Source organism: Entelurus aequoreus, linkage group LG24, assembly GCF_033978785.1.
Source record: "Entelurus aequoreus isolate RoL-2023_Sb linkage group LG24, RoL_Eaeq_v1.1, whole genome shotgun sequence".
NCBI classification, from domain to species: Eukaryota; Metazoa; Chordata; class Actinopteri; order Syngnathiformes; family Syngnathidae; genus Entelurus; species Entelurus aequoreus.
The window spans coordinates 17973287-18000073 of NC_084754.1; the positions used below are offsets into that span (position 1 = coordinate 17973287).

Sequence of the window (26787 nt, forward strand, 5' to 3'; positions counted from 1 at the left end):
GAAAAGTACTGAAACGTATCAAAATAATTTTGGTACTGGTACCAAAATATTGGTATCGGGACAACAGTAGTTTAACGTTAACCTGCTTTATCATCTAGATACAATCGAGTACCTTCAAAAAAAGGGCTACCATAGTTACTTTCTTGAGGCGCAACAATTGACAAAATAGAATAACACAAACTGGACTTACGGCAGCCTTTCTCGTCACTCTTGTCAAAGCAATCGGGCAATCCATCACACTGCCATCCTCCTGGGACACACTTTCCATCTCCACACATGAAGTTTCCAGGGATGTTGCACTCTGTGGTGAAGTTATTCCCTGGGAGCAGCTGGCTCTCTGATAACAAAAAGAAGACAAGAGACTAAGAGTAAGAGTCATGACAGAACATAATAATGCAAATCCAAAAAAAAGCCCAAAAGTGGTAAGTGGATTTTTTTTGTAATAATGTGATATCCAATTTTTCAGTTGGGATAAAATTCTGTTATCTATCTCCAGTATGTATAGATATGACAAAACAACATTATACTGTATCAGATTTTAAAAAATAGCAAAATATACAAATGTAAAAAGTATTTTGGCATTGTTGTTGTGTTTGGCTTGAGTTTCATTAAGGATGCAGACACGAAATAAACAAGACATACAGAGAAGGCACATTTTCATGCAGTAAACATAGTTGCACAAATAAACAGGAGCAGTAAATAAACACAGGACAGGACCTAAAGTTGTCTGGCCCATTTTCTACTTACACAGTGCCTAATGGGCATAAATGTGAAGCATGGCCTTATAGCTGAGGCCTGACACCACAAGGTGAGCAATAATGAGTGTGGCACTGACCAGGGGATAGTATTATGCTGCACTACTGAAAATGGGTTGTTCTGCTGCCCAGTTTCATTGCACTTGAAAGACTCAGGAGCTGTGCCTGCTGCCAAGAGGTTTGCGCTTTGAAGCTATTAGTGACCTACTGGCATAACTAACTCCGATTGCAAAAAGGTGCAACTGTAACCCTTTCTTGTACAACAAGAGTACCACTGCTACTGGACCAATTTGAAAATAAGCGAGTCAACCTTGACCTCAACACTCCACACTGGTTTTTATAATGAATTAAGACTTGCGAGGATTTTCTACAAAAAAATGGTGTCCGCTCAAATCCAGAAAACATCCATCCATCCATTTTCTACCGCTTGTCCATCGTAGGCACAAAAAATTCAGATGTATTGAAGTGTGCGCACACATTAATCCAAGCACATTTATTTTATACATCCCATTTAACATGGAATTGAGCACACATTTCCAAGATGGCGCCGCTGTAATGGCTGCTGTTGGCAGGAGCTCTGTGCTCTTGTGTCATCTTTTTGTGTTCCTGATGTTTCCCTCTTGTTTTCATGTTTTTTTTTGTCTTTTGGTTATGGACCCTTGGGGACTGTGTGACAAGGGGTGGCACTTTCGTGACTTCTGCGGTGCTTTTCTGTGAACTTTTGGATCTGCCTCCCGGGAGCCTTTTGGCCATGGAGACCAGATAATGGGTCTCTGCCACACCAGAGTCCGTTTGGAGAGACTGGAGGAGATGCGGATGAAGAGACAAGGCTGCGGCGCTAGCGCTGAGTGCCGGGATGCTTCACAGTGTCTTGGCTGAATGAGCAGGTATCGGACACCTCGGTCTCCTTGGACGTATCCTCGCTCATCCACGCGGACTGTACACTGGCCGAAAGTTGGTGGGCGGCCGAGGGTGGAGTCCGCTATCTTGGTTGCTTTGTTGGGTCTGCTCCTGTCTCTGGCTATGCTCCCTCCACCCCAGTAGATGATCGCGTGGAACACCGCAGAGGCCACCACAGTGTATGTTTTTGTTTTGTTTTGTTTTGTTTTACTTTTGTGGCTGTGTGTAGACGTGGCTGGTTGCATCATCTCTGCTCTTTTAATGTCTTTACTGTCCTTTGTGTTCTTTGGTGTTTCCCTCTTACACACATGCTTATTTGTGCTATGGCTATGAGTTTTCCTTTTCCTTGGCCTCAGTCTGGACCCCCTGGCTTAGACTGAATATTTTTTCTCCCCCCATCCTCAGCGTTTACCTGTTTCTCACTTTTTTTGTAAGGGGCGCCGGAAGTTGGCAGACCCGTCAGCGATCTTGTTCTGTCTCCCTGTAATGTTTGTCTGCTCTTGAATGGGATTGTGCTGAAAATCTCAATTTCCCCTCTGGGATTAATAAAGTTTGTGATTCTGATTCTGACATGTTGGAGTGGCTTGCCACACTCTGTTCATTGCCACATTTAAATATGCAAATCATATTTAAATTAGCCATGTGCCTGAGATCCCACACTCTGCACAATCAAATAATGAGCAAGACGGCGAAAATGAAGGAATTCACCAAGAAGGAGTTAAAGGTGCTTCTTGCTGAAGTGAAGGTGCTCCAGAATATACTATTTGGCACGCTGTCCGCCAGCGAACAAAAGAGGGTTGTGTGGGATAAAGTGTGCAAGGCTGTCAGTGCTGTGGCGCAAGAGAACCGCACACAGGAACAAATAATTAACAAGTAGTACTACATCAGGAAGAAGGTGAAGAAGACGATGGATGTGGCCGAAACAGGACCGGAAAAGAAGTAGTGCTTATCAAAATTGGCCTGTACTGATTGGTGTCTGATCAATCGGCACATCATGATTTAAGATGATTGAATGTGTCTTTATTGGTGATTGGATTAGTGCGGGAAAGACTTGAAGCTTATGCGTGCATGCACTTTAGTGAGACAGTTGTACAAATGTTGTTTTGGCGTGGCTGTTTGTTTTAATAAGGTGATTGTTGATTGACCACCTCCTTGTCATCCTTTCAACATCCCACTTCAAGAGATTCAAGTACATATTTCACAGAGGGTATCACAACGTTCGCTATTGCCTTACTACCACTAATCATGGCAGACTTCATGGGAGCCAATAACGACTACTTTGGGACAAATGAAGATGCAGAACCTTATGTTTTTTGATCCTGAATATACGGAGGATAAGCTAGAAGTTTTAGACACTGGGTGATAAGCAGATTATGCTTTAGTGAAACATTAATCAGAATCAGAAATAGTTTATTAATTAAAAATGATGTATCATGTAGCAGTATTGCTCAGTGGTAAACAAGAAATACAAACTACGATCATAATAAAACTATCATTTATTGTACAACGTTCAGCTGATGGGATGTTTATATCTTTCAGCACTAGACTTGTGGTCACTGATTAGATGATGAATTCAGCATTATCCTTACTTCAGAAAATATTTTTTAACTGGGATCTTTTCGCATATTTATCGCAATGTCTTCGGGTCTAAAATGAATTTTAAATATGACCAACGTCTTAGCTTATAACCACGACCTTCTACTGTACAAGTGAGAGGCATGATTTATAATCTGGTAAATTGTTAAACAAACAAAAAAAAAACTCAGTGGTGAGACAGCAACTCACCAGCTCATTAGGTGAAAAGCTGCATAAGCTAGTAATCAAAGATCTAGTGAAAACCGCCGGTGGTCAAAGCAAAGTGTTACTAAAAGTAGTTTCTCGGTGTTAGCGCTTATAATAACAATGCCGCTAATACTTGGTTAATACTTGGTTAAGTCATCGAAGATGAATGCAGCAATGGATGAAAACCAACAGTTCTCATCCAATCTGATGGACCTTGAGAGGTGCTGCAAAGAGGAAAGGGCAATTAGGAATGGACGAAATTGTCCAAAGATAGGTGTGCCAAGCTTATGGCATCGTATTAAAAAATACTTTAGGCTGCAATTGCTGCCAAAAGTGCATCAACAAAGTATTGAGCAAATGCTGTGAATACTTATGTACATGTGATTTTTTTTTTGTAAATAAACTTGCAAAAAAAAATAAAAAATTCACATTGTCATTATGGGGTATTGTCAGTAGAATTTTCAGGACAAAAATAAATGTATTCCATTTTGGAATAAGGCTGTAACATGAACAAAATGTGGAAAAATGTAAGCACTGTGTATACTTTCTAGATGCAGCAGCGTCCAAAACACACACAAACCCCCAAAACACATGCTACTTGAACCGCGCAGTAACGTCCAAAACACGCAAACCACCCAAGTACATGCAACTTCACAAAACACAACATACAAGTGCGAGCCAAATGTACAACAAGCTCCAAAATACACACAAACCCCCAAAACATATGCGGAGAAAACACATTTCATTGAATAGGTAGCTCTATAAAACTGTTTAAAAAACTTTAATAATTACAGAACATTTTCATTTTCACTCCAACAACTTTTTTCTGGGCATCCCGCATATGTATTTGCATATCCCTTCCAGACCTGGCGCCATTAGAGGGGCTTACTCATAGATATGAATTCGCAAATGCCGCCTTCAGGCTGGTCAGGCACGTCAATGTCTGCCATCGTGAACAGGGGCTTCGTTAGACCACACGTCAATGTCTGCCATTGTGAACAGGGGCTTCGTTAGACCAATCAGGCCGGTGTGCATCTGACTGGCTCCTAGACAGCAGGGATGTCGTTTAGCCCTATATTTATGAATATATATAATAAGAAATGAAGTGTGTAAACTAATCCAAAATGTGTATGGTGTAACTATGTGTAGCAATTAACTGAGGAGTGTTGCGCGAGAGGCGGAAGTCTAAGAAGGGCACGGAGGTCCGTGAGCAGGCGTGAAGTCGGGGGCAATTGCGAGGAGTCAAAAGTCCGTGTCCAGGCGGGAGGTCGAGATCCAAGAGGCAGCCAGAGAACCAGAGGGAATACAGGGAGACGAGACACACAGCTTGTAACGCGGGAACGGAGGAACGCTGAGGAACAGGTCGCTACGTTCTGGCCCTAAATGCAGGTCTTCACTGGCTTAAGAAGCCCAGGTGCGCTCTTGGAGGTTCGCCCAGCGCAGCGCACAGATGAATGCGCACCGAGGTGCGCCCGGGCCGTGACAAAATACACTGGACCAGTCCCCCATACATCAGTAGCAAGATTTGCATAAAATACCCTGAACATTAAAGTACTGCCTTGATATATCCTTATTGTGAGGCATTTATCACATATTGTATTGTATCGTCAGGTACCGAGATTCCCAGCTCTACTAATATGTGTTGTTCTGCAGATTCTGTTTTAAATTAAATAATAGTTGGATAACTGTTTTATTAAACTCATGTCTTTGTTTTCCGACCTCCCGTGGCTGTATTGCAAATAAAGAATACAATTACACTTGATCAAATTTCAGAACATAATCTCTATCGTGACAACCCTGATAAAGGGTGTAATTATAATCTCATCAGCAGGAAACAGCATCTGCCTTTTAAACAGAACCATGCTAAACAACGACATGGGGCTGGCTGTTTGAGTGTCATCGAGATAATTGAATAGTTGGTGTGGAAGCATGAAAGAAAACCTAGAGTAGTTTATTGTATGTTTAAGAGGTGTTCAAAAAAGTTCATGTTTTTGCATGAGGCTTAAACATTCACACCATTCCCAAATGTGCAGTAATTTATTTTAATAAAGAATTTTAAGCCCGACTGCCTACAAGGGTTGACATGCACAGTCCTAATTTAATTCTTAACAACCCATATTGCAGACTAAACTGATACTTCAGATTTTCTGCAAAAAGTTAAAACTTCACAAATACATTTGGATGACTTCAATGGAGACAACAATAACTATGCCATGTAATGCATTCCCACAGCACATTCTTTTGGGTAGAGAATAGGGAATTGCGCACATGCACTGTCAACAACACAGTGACAGGTATGGGCAGATAGGGCAGGTATTGCTGGGGTGCAACTTTGGAAGGTTGAGAAGGGAAGCAGGGAAGGGTAAATATCAACAAACACATTTCTGCTTACACTGTTCACCTGAGAAAATACAGCAAATTTGAAGCCAAGCCGACTTGGTTATATTATCTTAGCCACACAACGGCTAATTAAATATGTATTTATAAGAACATGGGTTCTATGCAAATAACTTTGCAGGCTTTTTGTTATTGACTACAGGGTCAAACTGGGACCCTTCACAGCATATCAGCAAACACAACAATTTTGTCACTTAGCTCTGCTCACCACACGTGACTAAAACTCAAAAGCTTTTGCAATGCAATATCATATCATATATAGATGTATATATATGTATACAGGCAATGTCCGATCATTACCTTATAAAATTTGAAGTTTTGACTCATTGTCAACAAGCTAATAATAATAATAACTGCTATAGCGGCTGCAACATTAATGCTGCCACAACGATGACTCTTGCTGACCTACTGCCTTCGGTAATGGCACCATTCCCAAATTATGTCGGCTCTATTGATAACCTCACTAACAACTTTGACGATGCCTTGCGCGAAATTATTGATAGTATAGCACCGCTAAAGCAAAAAAGGGCCCCTAAAAGGCGCACCCCATGGTTTACAGAAGAAATTAGAGCTCATAAATTATCATGTAGAAAGCTGGAACGCAAATGGCGTGCGACTAAACTTGAGGTTTTCCATCAAGCATGGAGTGATAGTTTAATAACTTATAAACGCATGCTTACCTTAGCTAAAGCTAAATACTACTCAAATCTCATCCGCCTCAACAAAAACGATCCTAAATTTCTGTTTAGTACAGTAGCATCGCTAACCCAACAAGGGACTCCTCCCAGTAGCTCCACCCATTCGGCAGATGACTTTATGAATGTCTTTAATAAGAAAATTTAACTCATTAGAAAGGAGATTAAAGACAACGCATCCCAGCTACAACTGGGTTCTATTAACACAAATACGACTGTATATACGACGGATACCGCCCTCCAAAATAGTCTCTCTATTTTTGATTAAATAACATTAGAGGAATTATTACAGCGTGTAAGTGGGATAAAACAAACAACATGTTTACTTGACCCACTTCCTGGGAAACTTATCAAGGAACTGTTTGTATTATTAGGTCCATCAGTGTTAAATATTATAAACTTATCACTTTCCTCCGGCACTGTTCCCCTAGCATTCAAAAAAGCGGTTATTCATCCTCTGCTCAAAAGACCTAACCTCGATCCTGACCTCATGGTAAACTACCGACCGGTCTCCCACCTTCCGTTTATATCCAAAATTCTCGAAAAAATTGTTGCACAGCAGCTAAATGAACACTTAGTGACTAACAATCTCTGTGAACCTTTTCAATCCGGTTTCAGGGCAAATCACTCTACAGAGACAGCCCTCGCAAAAATGACTAATGATCTATTGCTAACGATGGATTCTGATGAGTCATCTATGTTGCTGCTTCTTGATCTTAGCGCCGCTTTCGATACAGTCGATCATAATATTTTATTAGAGCGTATCAAAACACGTATTGGTATGTCAGACTTAGCCTTATCTTGGTTTAACTCTTATCTTACTGACAGGATGCAGTGCATCTCCCATAACAATGTGACCTCGGACTATGTCAAGGTAACGTGCGGAGTTCCCCAGGGTTCGGTTCTTGGCCCTGCACTCTTTAGTATTTACATGCTGCCGCTGGGTGACATCATACGCAAATACGGTGTTAGCTTTCACTGTTATGCTGATGACACCCAACTCTACATGCCCCTAAAGCTGACCAACACGCCGGATTGTAGTCAGCTGGAGGCGTGTCTTAATGAAATTAAACAACGGATGTCCGCTAACTTTTTGCAACTCAACGCTAAGAAAACGGAAATGCTGATTATCGGTCCTGCTAGACACCGACATTTATTTAATAATACCACCTTAACATTTGACAACCAAACAATTACACAAGGCGACTCGGTAAAGAATCTGGGCATTATCTTCGACCCAACTCTCTCGTTTGAGTCACACATTAAGAGTGTTACTAAAACGGCCTTCTTTCATCTCCGTAATATTGCTAAAATCCGTTCCATCTTGTCCACTAGCGACGCTGAGATCATTATTCATGCGTTCGTTACGTCTCGTCTCGATTACTGTAACATATTATTTTTGGGTCTCCCTATGTCTAGCATTAAAAGATTACAGTTGGTACAAAATGCGGCTGCTAGACTTTTGACAAAAAAAAGAAAGTTTGATCATATTACGCCTATACTGGCTCACTTGCACTGGCTTCCTGTGCACTTAAGATGCGACTTTAAGGTTTTACTACTTACGTATAAAATACTACACGGTTTAGCTCCAGCCTATCTCGCCGATTGTATTGTACCATATGTCCCGACAAGTAATCTGCGTTCAAAGAACTCCGGCTTATTAGTGATTCCCAGAGCCAAAAAAAAGTCTGCGGGCTATAGAGCGTTTTCTATTCGGGCTCCAGTACTCTAGAATGCCCTCCTGGTAACAGTTAGAGATGCTACCTCAGTAGAAGCATTTAAGTCCCATCTTAAAACTCATTTGTATAATCTAGCCTTTAAATAGACCCCCCTTTTTAGACCAGTTGATCTGCCGTTTCTTTTCTTCTCTCCTCTTCTCCCCTGTCCCTTGGGAGGGGGAGTTGCATAGGTCCGGTGGCCATGGATGAAGTGCTGGCTGTCCAGAGTCGGGACCCCGGGTGGACCAGTAGCCTGTGCATCGGTTGGAGACATCTCTGCGCTGCTGACCCGTCTCCGCTCGGGACGGTTTCCTGCTGGCCCCACTATGGACTGGACTCTCGCTGATGTGTTGGATCCACTGTGGACTGGACTTTCACAATATTATGTCAGACCCACTCGACATCCATTGCTTTTGGTCTCCCCTAGAGGGGGGGTTACCCACATATGCGGTCCTCTCCAAGGTTTCTCATAGTCATTCACCGACGTCCCACTGGGGTGAGTTTTTCCTTGCCCGTATGTGGGCTCTGTACCGAGGATGTCGTTGTGGCTTGTGCAGCCCTTTGAGACACTTGGGATTTAGGGCTATATAAATAAACATTGATTGATTGATACAGGGTTTCCCCTAAACTGCCAAGATACCTGTGGTGGTGGGGGCGTAGTTATGGGTGTGGTCACCATAATGTCATCAAGTAATTTGCATAATTTGCTATGATATATGCTTTTCTTTTTAAAGGCTCAAAAATGTATACAAACATTTAAAACAAATCTGTTATTAATTAGTCGGAACATTTTTTTTAATCGTTTTGTCATATTTTCAATTGTTGCTGCTTTTTGTACAATGTACTTCGTTGAGATTTTTTTCAAGGGTTTACAGACTTTTAATGATGTTTTTCAATTAAAAACAACTAGCAACAAATCTAGTATCTTCTTCTGGTGTTATAGAATGTAGCCATGTTTAGAGACTCTACTTCTGTTAAGAGACTCTACTATTGCAACAACACATCATCAGTAGGGTAAAACTAACCTGTCTCACGAAAGTGTAAACCGAGCTCACGTTCCCTATCAGCTGTAGCGAGCTTGACGTCACACTTGCCTCGCGCTGTTACTCCAGTTGGACTTTCTCTTCTTAAAAGCCGCCACAGTTCTGTTAATATTTGCACATTTTGTTGATGGCTGTCCACGGGTATATCTGGTTACATCCACATCACAGACATGCTGACAACGCTCCAGACAATGGCGTGGGTCTTGTTTACATCCGGGTTCGGCAGCACTGTTTTCGGTAAACAAATTTTATTTCCGGTCGTCGAGTTTTCAGTTCATCACTAGTCAATAGTGCGCAAATAATAGGTTGTTCATATATATGCATTCAAACTGTAATGACCTTCTGGTGGTAATGTTTAATATTCGTGTGGTTTGGATTTAATGTCAGTTTATCCCATGTTTGCTAAAACATCGTTATTGCCTGAAAGGTGATTGGTGAAGAATGAAGAAGTATTGCTGTGTGTCCGGCACTAAAGCACAGACTCACGGAGACGAAAATTTGTGCACGAGAGGTAAAACCTGTTGGAATTGTGCCATTTGTTATCATAAGATGGTAATAAAAGCTAAGAATAGCGTCGGACATTGTGTAATTTCTTCTGGGGTCTACAATATATTATATTACTTTAATTTGTTTTCAAGTAAAAAAAAACCAACAACTTATTTTTAAAGTGTCGCGGTAATAATAATACTGTGGCAGTCCGCCACATTCAATTACATTGAGGGGAAACCCTGTATATATATATAAACATACACACACACATATATATATATATATATATATATATATATATATATATATATATATATATATATATATATATATATATATATATATATATATATATATTAGGGCTGCAACTAACGATTAATTTGATAATAGATTAATCTGTCGATTATTACTTTGATTAATCGATTAATGATCGGATAAAAGAGACAAACTACATGTCTATCCTATCCAGTATATAATTGAAAAAAAATTGCATACTGGCACCATACTTATTTTGATTATTGTTTCTCAGCTGTTTGTAAATGTTGCAGTTTATAAATAAAAGTTTATTAAAAAAAAAATTAATAAATAAAAAAATGTATTAAAAAAAAAAAAAAAAAAACTGCGCTTGCGCATAGCATAGATCCAACGAATCGATGACTAAATTAATCGGCAACTATTTTAATAATCGATTTTAATCAATTTAATCGATTAGTTGTTGCAGCCCTAATATATGTATATATATATATATATATATATATATATATATATATATATATATATATATATATATATATACACTCATACATACATACAGTATATCAAGGTTCGTATTTAACCACGGCAAGCACATGCCATGACCGCTCTTGACTTTTTACTTGTTAATGGACAATTGTAACGTAATTGTTTCGAGTAAATTGATAAAAACACCCAGACATGACTTTTTTTCGTACACTTTCAACTCTTTAAGACATCGCATAATTAACGTTAATCGGTTTAAACAACATGGCCGCAGCGTGTGTCCAAGGTTAACCAACAACGGGAAAAGCCGAGTTGTTCCGAGATTTTCCAAGAGATACACTAGTTGCATCAGGGAAGGAAGTCCCTGATGCGAAGGAAGTCAGGAGGTCGGTGAATTTAGGTCAGGCAGATCTCAAAATGCTGAGTAAGGAACGAATCAAAAAAAGAAAACACAATTACAGGCTGTTGGGAAACTACACAACTTCTTTGGGTAAGTTAGGCCCTGTCTATATTCTTACTTTTTATAAAAGGGTGTATGCTCAAATTCAGAAAACGTATGCACAAAAAAGATTCAGATGCACTGAAGTGTGCGCACACATTAACCCAGTCAATGTGGAATTGAGCGCATATTTGAAAATGACTGGCCACTCCGTGTCCACGCCCCCATTAAAATATGCAAATCATATTTAAATTAGCCATGTGTCTTAGATCCCCCACTCAGAAAATACAAAGATAATGAACAAGACAGCGAAAAAGAAGAATTTCAGTGACTGATTTGAAGGTGCTTCTTGCTGGAATGTAAAATATGTAGTCTGTTGCACTATTGATGCAAGATAGTCCACCAGTGCATGCACCGAGAGAAAAAAGAGTGGTTTAGTATTTCACACATTACGCATGGGTTTTTAACATGAGTACACTTTGCTTTTTCGAAAGATCTTAAGATGTCGTTTAACCAGAAAAAAACAGCACGTAACTAACTTTTACCCATAAACTCGTAATGATGCTGTCAAGACGGAATACACATTTTGAAGGGAACATGCTCATAATGTTCATCACAGATATTAATATTAGGACATTTACATATACAAATGTACTCATCAAGAAGCCACCCATCACGCACAGTGCCAGCTTGTAGTCTCTTCCAAACCATGCTGTTACTTAAAATGTAAGAATCATATGTAGAACCGGGTCAGATCACTACAATGTTGCTTGATTGCATTTGCGCATCACATATGATTTGTACATTGATTAAATAAAAATGTTTCCTGTTGACATAAACATATTCATCATGCATTGGACTTTTATAGCAGTGTGTGTGCAGTCCATGGCTTCTATTACATTGGAAAAACCGGCTATAGCTGCAAATTGTGCTTTAATGTTTAATGTTGGCCTTCAGCTGCATTGTATCCATCCACAGGGTTCGTACACCTTTCCCATGGCCAAATTCAAGCACTTTTTAAGGACGTTCAAGACCAATTTTCCAGTTTTTACAGTACCCTTTAAAAGGCTAAAACCAGTGTGAATCAATCCATAGCCTTGTTGTTTGAGGTCACCAAATGCTGTCTGTAGGAAAATTACGGAAAATCTGCTAAAACCTAAGCCTGACATTGAGCCAGCAGTTATCATTAACTGAATGGGGCATAGAAAATGAAGCAGTGTTTCTGTAGACTATTCAATGTCATTGGTGCTTGCAAACGTGTCTCCATTTGTGTTGTTTTTCAAATTTCTTGTTCTTTTTCTTACTTACAGCACTCAATGACATTGAACAGCACGGCTTGATTCACACCGTATTTGTGCTTGTAAATTGCATAACGTGATATAAATACACGCACCCTCAAAATGTCAATTCCACTCATTCCGAGTCATACCAAAGACTATAAAAATGGGACCCATAACCTCCCTGCTTGGCACTCAGCAACAAAGGGTTGGAGTTGGGGGTTAAATCACCAAAATGATTCCCGGGCGCGGCGCCGCTGCTGCCCACTGCTCCCCAAGGGGATGGGACAAATGCAGAGGACAAATTTCACCACATCTAGTGTGTGTGTGACAATCATTGGTACTTTAATCTTTAATTTATTAACAAAACTGTTCCACATTAATATAAGGATAATAAATTAAAGGAAAATACTTTGTTTGTTTCACAACACCTCAGCCACCTGTCATTAAGCATATCTAGCCTTATAACTATGGCAACAAATTAACAAAAAGACAAAAGTTAACTTTTTTTGCTTTCACTGAGGTAGCCAAACAAGTTAAGTAGACAACAAATATAAATGAGCAAGAAATGCATACAACCATGTTGAGTAAAAACTACAAAATCATTCATATTAACTCAGCTCTCAGTTGGGAAAAAGGTTACAAATTATACATTACATGACCTTCACAGTACAAACAAGTCCAATAATGTAACCATTTTAATGCAATTAACCAAAACGACAAAATGTAACTTGTTTGCTTTAACTGAAGTTGTCAGACAAGTTAAGTAGACAACCAAAATAATGGAGCAAAAAATACATCGAACCATGTTGGATTTCAGCAGGCTACATGTGGATTTGGTACACGTTTTATCCAAAGTTTGTATTTGTAATTTTCCATCCAATGTTCATTAAAACGACAACCTCCCGGCATGATGGACCGATGCACCACTGTCCTCTTGGGTGCGACACAGAGTCGTATTTACGGCTCTGGCATGACAACAACCTAATGTAAGAGCTCGTGTAAAGCAACAGATCAAGCGTGTAGCTTTCATTTTTAAGGAAACTTATTTTATTTTTTTCCATTTTATAATTAGCCTATTAAGTCCGACTGCCGAGAAATATGATGAACATTTATAAGCACTTCACCCAAAATTCAAGCATTTTTCAAATCTTGAAAACACAACATTAAAATCCAAGCAATTTCAAGGTTTTTAAGCACCCGTATGAACCCTGAATACCTGAAGCCCCTGTGCAATATACGTATATCAATTTTAATGATTTTGAATAATTTTTTGCTGTGGACTATTGATACATTTTTAATTACATTTTGTTCTCCTCTTCCTATATTTAGCACATTTTCCCCTTAGGAGTTACCATAGGTTTGTCCCTTGTTCCCCTAACGATGTAGGTGTACACACAGTAACAAGATGGTTATCGTTATCATGAATGAGAGAAGTTTCTTCCACAAAAAGAATAGTATCGTGGTTTGGAGCAGTTTCAGGTTTACAGCAACAGACGTGGAACGAGTGACAGCAAAGTTTGTCTAAAACTCATTACAACAAAAGGCAGCAGCGCATGAATCTTATTCTGGCAACTAAAACCGAGGCTTTCAGCCAAGTGGGAGAAATGAGGGGAACAAACGTGTGAGCACACACTGTGGGCATGCCCACATGTGCAGGCCACAATAAATTAAGGCCAATATAAGCCAACATTTAATTCGGTCCGTGCCATAGTGTTTTACAAAGTTTAACTTAATAATATACACATTTATTTATGACATCGTGGTGTTTTTGTTGTATCTTTTCCATTGAAAAATTTTACTTTGAGCAAAAGTCCCTTTAATTTGAATTACATTTGAAGGTCAACCATTACATTTTAGTGTCAACTTGGACGTACAAACGAAATAGAAACAAATCTTTTTTTTTTAATCTATCTCTGAACAATAAGAAATCATCTTCACAGGAGCCTGTATTTGAGTTATGCAGCACTCCTGATGGGCTGGCTACATAATCAGACCGTGGAGCAGTAGGTGGTGATTTGGCTGTCTCAGTGAGTGTTTTTGCAAGTGTGTGGTGTGTGTGCGCGTGCGTGTGTGCATGTGTGTGTGTGCGTGCGGGCGCATGACTAAGGAAGTGTTTCTCAGACAAAGGGAAATATTCTTCATTCTGTTCCTTAAGCTCACCGAAGCATCCTCAAGTAAGCACAAGTCTAACATCCAAGAGATACTCACAGAGCAAGTGCATTGTTAAAAGGGCTAAGATTTCAAAAAAGACATTTGTGCATGCAAACAAAGAACAAACCAAATAATATGAACTGCTCAAGCCTTTTCTCAACCATTACCATCTCTTTAATAAAGGAATGCAGGGTATGTCATTTGAGCAGCAGGACAAGCTTAATTAATTATTTTGCAACTTTTTCCTCTGTCCTCATAACAGCACTCTTTGTTACCAACTTAAATGTAAAAAATAATGAGTAAGTACAAGCTAGATACATTGTGGTGGCAAAATACAGTATGGATGTATGTTCTTAGTTTGGACTGGTGTTGTACGGATACCAATATTTTGGTACCGGTACCAAAATTATTTCGATACCTTTCGATACTTTGATACTTTTCTAAATAAAGGGGACCACAAAAAATTACATTATTGTCTTTATTTTAACAAAAAATCTTAAGGTACATTAAACATATGTTTCTTTTTGCAGTTAAGTCCTTAAATAAAATAGTGAACATACAAGACAGCTTGTCTTTTAGTAGTAAGCAAGCAAACAAAGACTCCTAATTTAGTCTGTTGACATATGCAGTAACATATTGTGTCATTTATCATTCTATTAATTTGTCAACATTATTAAGCAGTGGTCCCCAACCTCCGGGCCGCGGCCCGGTACCGGTCCGTGGACCGATTGGTACAGGGCCGCACAAGAAATAAAAAAATAAAAAATAATAATAATTTTATTTTTTATTTTTATTAAATCAACATAAAAAACACAATATATACATTATATATCAATATGGATCAATACAGTCTGCAGGGATACAGTCCGTAAGCACACATGATTGTATTTCTTTATGACAAAAAACAAAAAAAATGTCCCCTGGTCCGTGGGACAAATTTTCAAGCGCTACAAAAAGGTTGGGGACCACTGTTATTGAGGACAAGTGGTAGAAAAATAATTATTAATCTACTTGTTCATTTACTGTTAATATATGCTTCTTTCTCTTTTAACATGTTCTATCAACACTTCTGTTAAAATGTAATAATCATTTATTATTCTGTTGTTTGGATGCTTTACATTAGTTTTGGATGATACCACAAATGTGGGTATCAATCTGAAACCAAGTAGTTACAGGATCATACATTGGTCATATTTAAAGTCCTCATGTGTCCAGGGACATATTTCCTGACTTTAAAAACATAATATAATTTTTTTTTAACCGAAAGAAGATGTTGTGATGCCAAAAAATATCTACGTAATCATAGTAGTATAGACCAGATACGCTCTTGTACTTGGTATCATTACAGTGGATGTTAGGTGTAGATCCACCAATGGGGTTTGTTTACATTTTGACGCCGGTGAGCTACGGTGTGTAGTGAAGCATGTTTAGCGATTCCTCGTCCTGCAGGGATAATACTTGTAAGAAACGTACTTTATTTGTCGCCATGGAGGTGAGGATTAATGATTTAGAAGTAGCTACAACGATTGCGGATGGACGTTAGCTGCTAGCTAGTTAGCCATGGCTTAAAGCATCTCTTCCTGAGGGCGTTTCAGTGTTATAACTTCACCTTTATCGTTAGTTTTTAAGCCAAAATGCGTCCCTTCTCCCTTTTCTTGTCTACACACTGTGTCTGTTTGTAAGTACTCAGTGATTGTGCGCTATCGAACATGCTCATCTGCTCAAAAACCAGCAATGACACAACGTGACGACGACGAGTTGGCGGACCGGTACTTTTCAGAGGCGGTATAGTACCGAATACGATTCATTAGTATCGCGGTATTATACTAATACCGGTATACCGTACAACCCTAGTTTGGACTCGAGTGTCTCAATACTTGATATTTGAATATTAAAATCATAACGAATGTTAATAAACCATTTGAGGCAAATGACAGGTTATGTTGAATAAATATGTTGTATATTTAAATGGTACAAACGTACTTGTAACTAAGGATACAACGATCATCAGTTTTACTACTAACCACAATTAAAAACATCACAGGTATTTCTGTTACGCTTGGGTTGCATCTTTATGCGCTGGTCGTTTCCCCAAGATGCAGACGGACCTCCCGAAGCAGTGTGCAGGTAGAAAATGTTTTTATTTTCCATAAATCAGTCAAGAAAACAAACAAACAGGAAAAAAGTGACGATAGCACAGGAAGCAAAACTAAAGCTTAGTGAAGGAACAACAAGCATAGGAACAAGAAGCAAAGGTATTCAATTGTAACTTGTTGCGTGAAGCAAACAAAACAGCCATAGAGGCAGGCATAAATAGCTCTATGATTAGTGACCGGAGGCAGGTGAACATAATCAGCACCCATGGCAACCAAGAAACACAAACACAGTGGTGCTGAAACAGAACTAAGGGAGTCTTAAACTAAAACAAAACATGATCCGGGCAACGGATCATCACAATTTCCTTGCAAATTCTCCACAACACTGTGTGTTTCATATGGCGTCACATTAGTACCAAAAATCCAAGCGCGTAAAAACTGTTATCGCGCGCTGATTCTCCACTTCGTGCGCGCGCGCGACACCCTTTTGCGCGCGTGTGGTGCCTTTGTGCGCGCGCGTGGCGCCTTCTTGCGTGCACGTGGTGCATTTCTGCGCGCGCGCTATGCCTTTCTGCGCGCGCGCTGACTCGTTTTGTCTCGGTCTGTGCGCTGTCATGTTTCATTTTGGTACTTTGGGGGCGGGCATGCTTAGACCGCCCCTTCTTTCTGATTGGCTTTGAGCAATCAGAAGTATAGCAGGGCGGGTCATCGTCAATATGTATCAAGATTTACGGAGGAAGAAGTGGATAAAAAAATGTTGGCTGAAAAAGAGGTAAGTTATTGAACTGGTTTGGAGTGATTGTAAGGGTACTATTACTAAAAATAATAATAATACATTTTTATTTATAAAGCACTTTTCATACATTTAAAATGCAGCTCAAAGTGCTTTACATAGTTAAAAACAAAATGAGAAATAACACCCACACCCCATGAAGACAGTCAAACATGTACATGAAAATAAACAAACAACAACAACAACAACAATAATAATAATAACAACACAATGACAATAGCCAATCACAGGAACCCTCTGGACGTGGAGATCCAGAGGGCTCTTTGAGGAAACACTAGATGATCAAATAAATGGATTAAAAATAATTAAAATACACATCAGGTAAAAGTCCAAAAATAATATGAAATAAGATAAGATATAATCAAACATAAAAATAAACTACAATATGAAAAACTATAAAATAAAATAAAATACAATAAAAACTGAAATATAAATATAATAAGACCATATAAAAATAAGCTAAGATATGATAAAACATAAAAATAAGCTAAGACATAATAAAACATAAAAATAACTAATACTAATAGAATAATCCTGCACATTGGGCCTAATATTTGTGTAGTGAAGTGGTTTTTGAATTCGAGCAATGTAATCTGAAAGATGTTTAAAATATCAACAATTAATGTTAATATTTTTGAAACAATATACTTCTCATAACATGAGTATCTTTGTGCATGAGAGAGTGTAAAGAAAAGCATTGCTATAGTTTCACTTCATCTGCCTTTTTTTACAACCTACTTGAAGTTGTATTTTTTTTTTCATTTTTTTTTTCAAAGCCAATCAGAAAGAAGGAGCGGTCTAAGCATGCCCGCCCCCAAAGTACCAAAATGAGACATGACAGCGCACAGACCGAGAGACCGAGACAGCGCGCGCAAGAAAGGCACCGCACGCGCGCAGAAAGGCACCGCGCGCAAGCAAGAAGGCGCCGCGCGCGCACAAAGGCACCACGCGCCCGCAAAAGGGTGTCGCGCGCGCGCACGAAGTGAAGAATCAGCGCGCGATAACAGTTTTTACGCGCTTCGATTTTTGGTACTAATGTGACGCCATAGTTTCAGTCCTCCAAACTCACTTTAAACAGACATTATGCTGGTATGTTGTTTTCAGCACAACACAAAAACAAAGTTAAACCAGCATTGCGCGCGTGTAACAAAGTCTATAAAATACTGAAGTTAACACAAATAAAAGCACACAGAGAGCAGAGATTACAGATATGTGATGTTTCCCAATAGTAACGAATGTCACAGTGACCCCCAAAAGCTCGGCCGCATGAGCGCAGCCATTAACGCAGCTGAGCAGACCGGAAAATAATCCTAACAAGAACTCAAATAAATGCCCTGTCAGATATCAAAACATATTTGGGGGAAATTATTGACAATGAGAATAGTTTCAATTCTTAATGGAATTTAAAAAAAAAATTGGGCTCTAGTAAAAAAGGAACTTTTCTCATACAGGGCAAAAGGGCTGGTGCTTGAGCAGTTGTTATTACTATCTACTTACTAATTATTATTTTTGTTCAATACTAAATACTACTACTATCTGCATATGTATTGTATCTACTGTAAAAAAAAAAAAAAGCCAATGCTGTCAGTCATCCACTCTCTTTGTCTCTGTGGGTGGAGGATAGGCCACTAGCATTCAAACGGAGAAGTTCAGAATCTATGTATTAGCCTGACGTATCAAAAATCATTATTTTCTATTAAATCATTTAAATTAGAATAAATAAACTATTTAGCATCATCATTTTTTACTGAAAGAGTGTGTTATGATTGATGTGGCCAAGATTAAAAAAATACTTTATCAATCTCTGGGAGAAGGGAACATTTATGTTTTTCCCAAAGTGGATCATGCATCAAGCACAGTGTTGTTGCCTTTACAGAAAGGCAAATACTGTATAGAATGTTAAATACATAACATATAACATTAACTAAACTATGTGAGCAGACAGCTGGTAGGTTTTTTTTGTCTTCCTTTACCTTGCTAGGCTGTACTTTGTGTCTCTACTGAGACTGTGTGCCCTGCTACAGTAAATTTACTAAGTTCTAGCACTGAAGAAGTTGAGAGTAAAACCAAATCCTTTACAATCTTCGACTTGGTGGGCCCCCACTCCAAATATCTAGTGTGCTCTTTTCACGAAAAAACAAACATTAATCTACAATTTATAAGAACATCTTACCAGTTAACAATTTGAATCAGTACACTTTATTTGTTAGAAATGGTCTCCTGGTTACTTAGGCTTTACTTGGGGTATTTAATTTGTTGCAATTAAGGTAATCAAGTATAAACATTAAATATATTGCTACATTAAAAGGGAACTGCACTTTTTTTGGAATGTTGCCTATCGTTCACAACCATTATGAAAGACATGACGACGGATGTATTTTTTTAATGCATTGTAAATATAAAATAAATGCGATCAAAGTCTGCTTACAATGGAGCCTATCGGAGCCGCTCTATTTTGCCCATAGAGCCCTTAAAAAACACCAAAACACCTCCATTAGGGTTTTATATTCACACTGGAAGAATATACAGTATGTGATGTAGTAACAGGCACATTTATGACATTTAATATTTACGTATTTTGATAATTTTAAGCATACGCAAAAGTAATTTCAAAAACGCTTCACAACGTCCGCTTTTTTTTCTCTTCATCAATGATTATTACTCACTGCAGACTTTATGAGAGCCAAAAACATAATAAAACATCACTTACTGCACTGCTGTCATTAGGATGCAGACTGCTGGGATGTTCATATATTCCTATTTAGATGAAAAATGACTCATAATCCTCGCAAAGAAATGGGGGGTGAGGGGTGGAGAGAGTGACCAAGCGTCTTTTTGTGTCGTTCTCGCTAAGGCTGCAGCTAAAGATTATTTTTCTATCAATTAATCTATAGATTATTTTTTCGATTAATCGGTTAATCTATAGATTATTTTTTCGATTCATCTATAGATTATTTTTCCTTTTACCGATTATTTTTTATTTTATTTTATTTAAAATGAAGATTAAAAAAATAAAAGTAGGCCAGTTTTTTCAAAAGGCATGGCTTTTATTTACAAAAAAAAGAAGTATGGCCACTCAGTCAACATTGACAACAACATGACTAAATATTCTGTAACAATGTAAACATTTAAAACTTTTAACATTTAACAAAATTAAAAGTAGCTTATTTGCTTTTTAATGTGCAAATATAAAAGTAAACATCCAGTGCAAATCTTAATATTCTGCAATAGTATAAGCATTTCAAAAGTAAAAGTATTGCTTATTTTGCTTTAAAATGTGCAAAAATAAAGATAAACATCCAGTACAAAAAAGTGCAAAACGAAATATTCTGTAACAACAGTGTAAACATTTCAACAAAAGTGAAAGTATTGCTTATTTGCTAAAATGTGCAAAAATAAAGATAAACATCCAATACAAAAAAGTGCCAATCTAAATATTCTGGAGCACTGTAAACATTAAGTATTGCTTTTAAAATGTGCAAAATAAACATCCAGTCCAACACAGTACACAATAACCAATTCTACTCATTCCAGTGAGTGACTAACAGTTGTAATGAAGAAAGGTTAGCATGTCTACTTGCTTTGCTTCTTTTCTTGTTTACAATATTCCCAGCAGCTGAAAATAGGCGCTCAGAAGGGGTCGATGTGGCTGGAATTGAGAGGTAATTAGCCTTCACCTCAAACCAGGACTGCGAGCGAGCTGAGCTGCAGTTTAAGTTTCTAGTAGGTCAACGGGCTCATAGTGATGTTACTAGTAGTTGACTGGGAGGTGTTTATTATCATTTGGGGAGAGTCCGTTGCCTGATGCTCACCTGCTAAACACCTATCTGCTCGACGCTGAAGCGCTGACTACATGCGCTATGAATACGCACTGCTGATTGGCTGATAATGCTTCGTGTGTACCAATCAGATGGTTGTGTGGGTGGGACAATGCTGCGTGTGTACCAATCAGATGGTTGTGTGGGTGGGACAATGCTGCGTGCTGAGACAGAGGCAGAGGAGCAAAGCAACTTGTTAAGACTTTAGCAGCTAAAGTTAGCTTTAGCTTAGAAACTCGTTCGGTACACCCCCGTACCGAACCGAAAGCCCCGTACCGAAACGGTTCAATACAAAACACATACCGTTACACCCCTAGCAGATACAAATGACACATTCATGTTTTTGTGTAATGATGACAACGTATGCTAACGCGGACGATTGACTAGTTGATGGTTGATGGTTTTCTTTTCAAATGTTCGTTCATAGCCGTTGTGCTGCTATGATAGGCCACTTCCGCTCGACACAGTGTGCATACAACAACATTATTAGGCTGTGTATTGAAATACTCCCACACTTTTGACCACTTTTGGCGTGCGTTTTTCCCCTCGCTCGCACAGTCTGCTTTGCGCTCCGCCATGACGGTAGTGTGACGTAAATATGCGACGCGTCGACGCACAAAAACGGCGTCGATGTATTTACATAACCGATGACGTCGACTACGTCGACGCGTCGTTTCAGCCTTAGTTCTCGCCATTCCTGGCTCTAAATTGGATGTTAAAATGTACTAACATGTCGGATTACATCCTCTGCCTTCTTCTGCCCAGGTGAAAGGCATGATTTATGATTTACAATAAACTTCCAAAGAGCAGGGAAGAGAGGATAGGGACACACAGTATTGATCTTGTCGCCGCTATAAATAGTTTGTCTGCGTTAGCGTTTATAATAACAATATCACTATAACTTGGTTAATATTCTGTCTTGATCCGTGGCCTGGATCATGTTTTGTTCTGTTAATTTGACTACCTCAGTTCTGTTTTCAGCACCCCTGGGTTTGTGTTTTGGTTTTCATGGATGCTGATTAGTCTCACCTGCCAATGATTAGTGTTTAACACGCTCACCTGCTGCCGGGCACTAATCATCAGAGAGCTACTTATTCACGTTGTGCGCCACACTCGGTCTGGCTTCCTTATTTGCAGTATGCAACAGTTACGTTGGATGACTTCTTTGTTTCCATGCCTTTGATTCCTGTGCAAAGTCTCGCCTTAGCTTCCTGTGCGATCGGCACGTGTCTCTTTTGTTTGTTTCCCTATAGTTTTGTATTTCATATGATTTATGAGGATTAAATCATATCTTACCTGCACACTTCGTCTAGAGTTTCCGTCTGCATCCTGGGAGAACGACCCACGCATAAACATGCGACCCAATCGTAACATATTCAAATCACAAAATGTAAATGGGGTATTGTTGGCGCTTTTTGGATGTTTTTTTATTAGGTTTTATGGGCGTAAAAGAGGACCTCTCATTGGCTCTGCTGTAAGCAAACTTTTATTTACGTTTAATAACGAGTTAGAATGCATTATAAATAAAAAGATCCATCCATCGTTATGTCTTTCATAATGATTGTGAACGACAGGCAAAATTCCAAAAAAAGTGCAATTCCCCTTTAAAGGCCTACTGAAACCCACTACTACCGACCACGCAGTCTGATAGTTTATATATCAATGATGAAATCTTAACATTGCAACACATGCCAATACGGCCGGGTTAACTTATAAAGTGCAATTTTAAATTTCCCGGCAAACTTCCGGTTGAAAATGTCTAGATATGATGACGTTTGCGCGTGACGTCAATGGTTGAAACGGAAGTATTCGGACACATTGTATCCAATACAAACAGCTCTGTTTTAATCGCAAAATTCCACAGTATTCTGGACATCTGTGTTGGTGAGTCTTTTGCAATTTGTTTAATGAACAATGGAGACTGCAAAGAAGAAAGCTGTAGGTGGGATCGGTGTATTAGCGGATGGCTGCAGCAACACAACAAGGAGGACTTTGACTTGGATAGCAGACGCGCTATCCGACGCTAGCCGCCGACCGCATCGATGATCGGGTGAAGTCATTCGTCACGCCGTTGATCGCTGGAACGCAGGTGAGCACGGGTGTTGATGAACAGATGAGGGCTGGCGTAGGTGGAGCGCTAATGTTTTTAGCATAGCTCTGTGAGGTCCCGTAGCTAAGTTAGCTTCAATGGCGTCGTTAGCAACAGCATTGTTAAGCTTCGCCAGGCTGGAAAGCATTAACCGTGTAGTTACAGGTCCAGGGTTTAATAGTATTGTTGATTTTCTGTCTATCCTTCCAGTCAGGGGCTTATTTCTTTTGTTTCTATCTGCATTTAAGCCCGATGCTATCATGTTAGCTCCGTAGCTAAAGTGCTTCGCCGATGTATTGTCGTGGAGATAAAAGTCACTGTGAATGTCCATTTCGCGTTCTCGACTCTCATTTTCAAGAGGATATAGTACCCGAGGTGGTTTAAAATACAAATCCGTGATCCACAATAGAAAAAGGAGAGAGTGTGGAATCCAATGAACCCTTGTACCTAAGTTACGGTCAGAGGGAAAAAAGATACGTCCTGCACTGCACTCTAGTCCTTCACTCTCACGTCCCTCATCCACAAATCTTTCATCCTCGCTCAAATTAATGGGGTAATCGTCGCTTTCTCGGTCCGAATCGCTCTCGCTGCTGGTGTAAACAATGGGGAAATGTGAGGAGCCTTTCAACCTGTGACGTCACGCTACTTCCGGTACAGGCAAGGCTTTCTTTATCAGCGACCAAAAGTTGCGAACTTTATCGTCGATGTTCTCTACTAAATCCTTTCAGCAAAAATATGGCAATATCGCAAAATGATCAAGTATGACACATAGAATGGATCTGCTATCCCCGTTTAAATAAAAAAAAATCATTTCAGTAGGCCTTTAAGAGCAATATGTACTACATGGCCACACAGTAATCAGAGGGGAGGAGAACTCAAATTCCCACTAAAAAGGTTCAGACTTGTAAAATAAGCTTCATTATTGATGGAGCTTCTTTGGACAGAAATAGCACGAGCATGTGGAATGAAAGAGAGAAAGAGAGCAAGAGCATAAGAGAGACTGAGACAGCAAAATAACTAACTTGAGAACAACTTACATTTTCAAAATATCGTTTAAAAGTGGAACTAAAGAGAGGAATATTTCACCTCGGGGGACCTCAAAAAACTGATTGTATTAAAGGTATTCATGTTAATGAATGAAATATGGGTGCATGCCTACAGTGAAATTCTAGAATTATGTCAGCTATTTCATTTCCTACAGTAATGCAGATTTTAAAAAGACTTACGATTCATCAGATATTACTTAATTTATTCTTGCTCCCAAGTTGCTCATCAGCTCTATGTAGTTAATAACTTAACACTCAGCAAAACCACATTATGTGTACCAAGTCTCTGAAGAAGGTTGTGAAGTGGTAATGGCGTTCTTCTACTCAGTTGGTTTCAAAGGGGCATATTATCTGATCAACTGGAAGTACCAACTAGAAAACCTCTGCAGACTCAATCCTCTGTAACCTTATCTAAAAATAACATGAATGTGACAATAGAAGTTCCCCAAAGTACAGAGAAAGACCCTTTCATTAACCCTTGGATGCACAACCTACTAATGCCAACTAGGGTTGTACGGTATACCGATAGTAATAAAGTACCGCGATACTAATTGATTGCAATCGGTACTATAATGCCTTTGAAAAGTACCAGTATCGTTCCTTTATCTGAATGCCGCTGTGCATGATGTTGAATGTGTCAAAACGCACACACAAAGTGCATACAAGCAATAACATTTTGGAGAGGATGAATGGCAAAAAACGACAATTCTACTGGTTAATAAAGAGTGTGCGTGAAGCACAATATGGAGGTATTTGGACTTCAAAACTAATGGTAAAGGTGACACTTTAAACAAGGAAGCACCGCGCTTCAAGTGTTGCTTTAAAACACACCTCGCCAAATATGGCGATTAGTATTACCACCTTTGCTTCAAACTTAGGTCAACATTTAAATAATAACAATTCAGATCTACACAATGAGTTATAAAAAGTGACAGGTAATAATTTGTGACAGTCTGGTTGCTTTATTATTAGTTTTGCAGGACACAACCGGACCTGTTCATCACTGTACTGCGCAGTGCACTCGCTACCTCTCTCTCTCACTTTACTCGCCCACTCACTCACTGACGTCACTCAGACAAAACATTGCCATTCTCTTAAACACACATACACTACATTTATAGATTAACAGCTCCTCTGTTGTGCACATGTAGATACATGGACACGCACACAGCTGCTTGGATTGATGCCAAATATTAGCGGAGTTGAGACCCATCTAACGTCAACTAATGCAAGTGGAATGACTGAATTTAGTAACAAATTGCTACAATTTGTGTTCTATCTTTAACAATGTGTGTTTTACCTGCTACACGGCTTATCTGTGTACATTTATCCATAGTTTTTTTTTTAGTACATACTAATAATTGTATTTTTTCTTAAAGTACAGACCAGTTTTGGCAACCATAATTCATGAAGCATTTAATATGTCAATAAAGCTTTATTATATTCTAACGTAATCCTTGATTATGGCAGACTATATGTAATATGGAAAATTGTAAATTTTTCTTTGAGTGCCACAAGAAAAGCCCAATGTGTTTAATGCCCTTTCATTTATATTTTACCTTTTAAAATTGTTCTTTAAATGCAATAGGAAATATATGTTAATTGTATTGTAAGATTTTCTGATAAAATAAAGCTAATATTGGCATTTTTGTAGTTCCCTTTATCTTCAAAAGTATCGAAAAGTATCGATATACATTTTGATACAGTTACCAAATTATTGGTATCGACCAAACCCTCAAGCCTACACTCTTCCACGATTGGGGTCAAAAATTACACCAATTAAATTAAATGTGTTTCTGCAATAACAGGGTTGTTATTCTTTAAAATCATTAAAACGAAGACTTGTAATATTTTCATATTCCAGGTATTCCTAATATAACATGTGTCTGACATGAAGCATTAGCATTTGTATTTATTTGTTAATTTTAAGAAATTGCAGTTTTTGTATCACTACCCACTCTTTTACAAGTGGGGTCAAAAATTTCCCCAGGCAGTTAATATATAATTTTCTATGAACCTTTAATCTTAGCAACTCTGACAGTCCCACTTACACAAATGATGCAACTTTGACTTTCAATACTGTCCCACTGACCCATCTGACGTCAGCAGTCTCATCACCCAAGAAGGGGAAATATCGTATCTAGTAATGACTGTAAGACGAGAGAAAGCTAATAAGGTAATTCCAAATACTGTAAAATTTGGAACTTTGTACATTATGGCTGACACTATAGATGTAAAAAAACATGGCAGGTGCATTATGCAAGTTGGTTATGTTTAACTCATAGGTTTTGTGTTGTATCTTTCAATATTTGTGAGTCAAATGTGTAGTAAATTCTGAATGTTGGACGCTACATTGTACATTCATTTTATCTGCTGCTTCTCCTGCCAACATGGCCACCAAACACAACTAGTCACGTGACTCAGCCTGGGCCGATAACAAATTTTGCTAGACAATATATTGACATATGATTTATTGCCAATTAACGATACTTTTGCCAATATTTTTATTGAGACCAAATTAACCATTGATGTAATAATACATAATACTACTGCATGTA

General features: G+C 38.7%; 1 protein-coding gene across 3 annotated transcripts in view; it reads right to left on the minus strand.

Annotated features, from left to right (window-relative positions):
• ldlrad3 (low density lipoprotein receptor class A domain containing 3) overlaps positions 1-26787 on the minus strand; it is a 205035-nt gene that overhangs the window by 110518 nt on the left and 67730 nt on the right. For all 3 annotated transcript variants that reach the window (XM_062036195.1, XM_062036194.1, XM_062036193.1), the window contains exon 2: positions 191-337. In XM_062036195.1, coding sequence (XP_061892179.1) covers positions 191-278 — 88 coding nt within the window. In that variant the 5' untranslated portion in view covers positions 279-337. The remainder of the gene's footprint in view (positions 1-190; positions 338-26787) is intronic.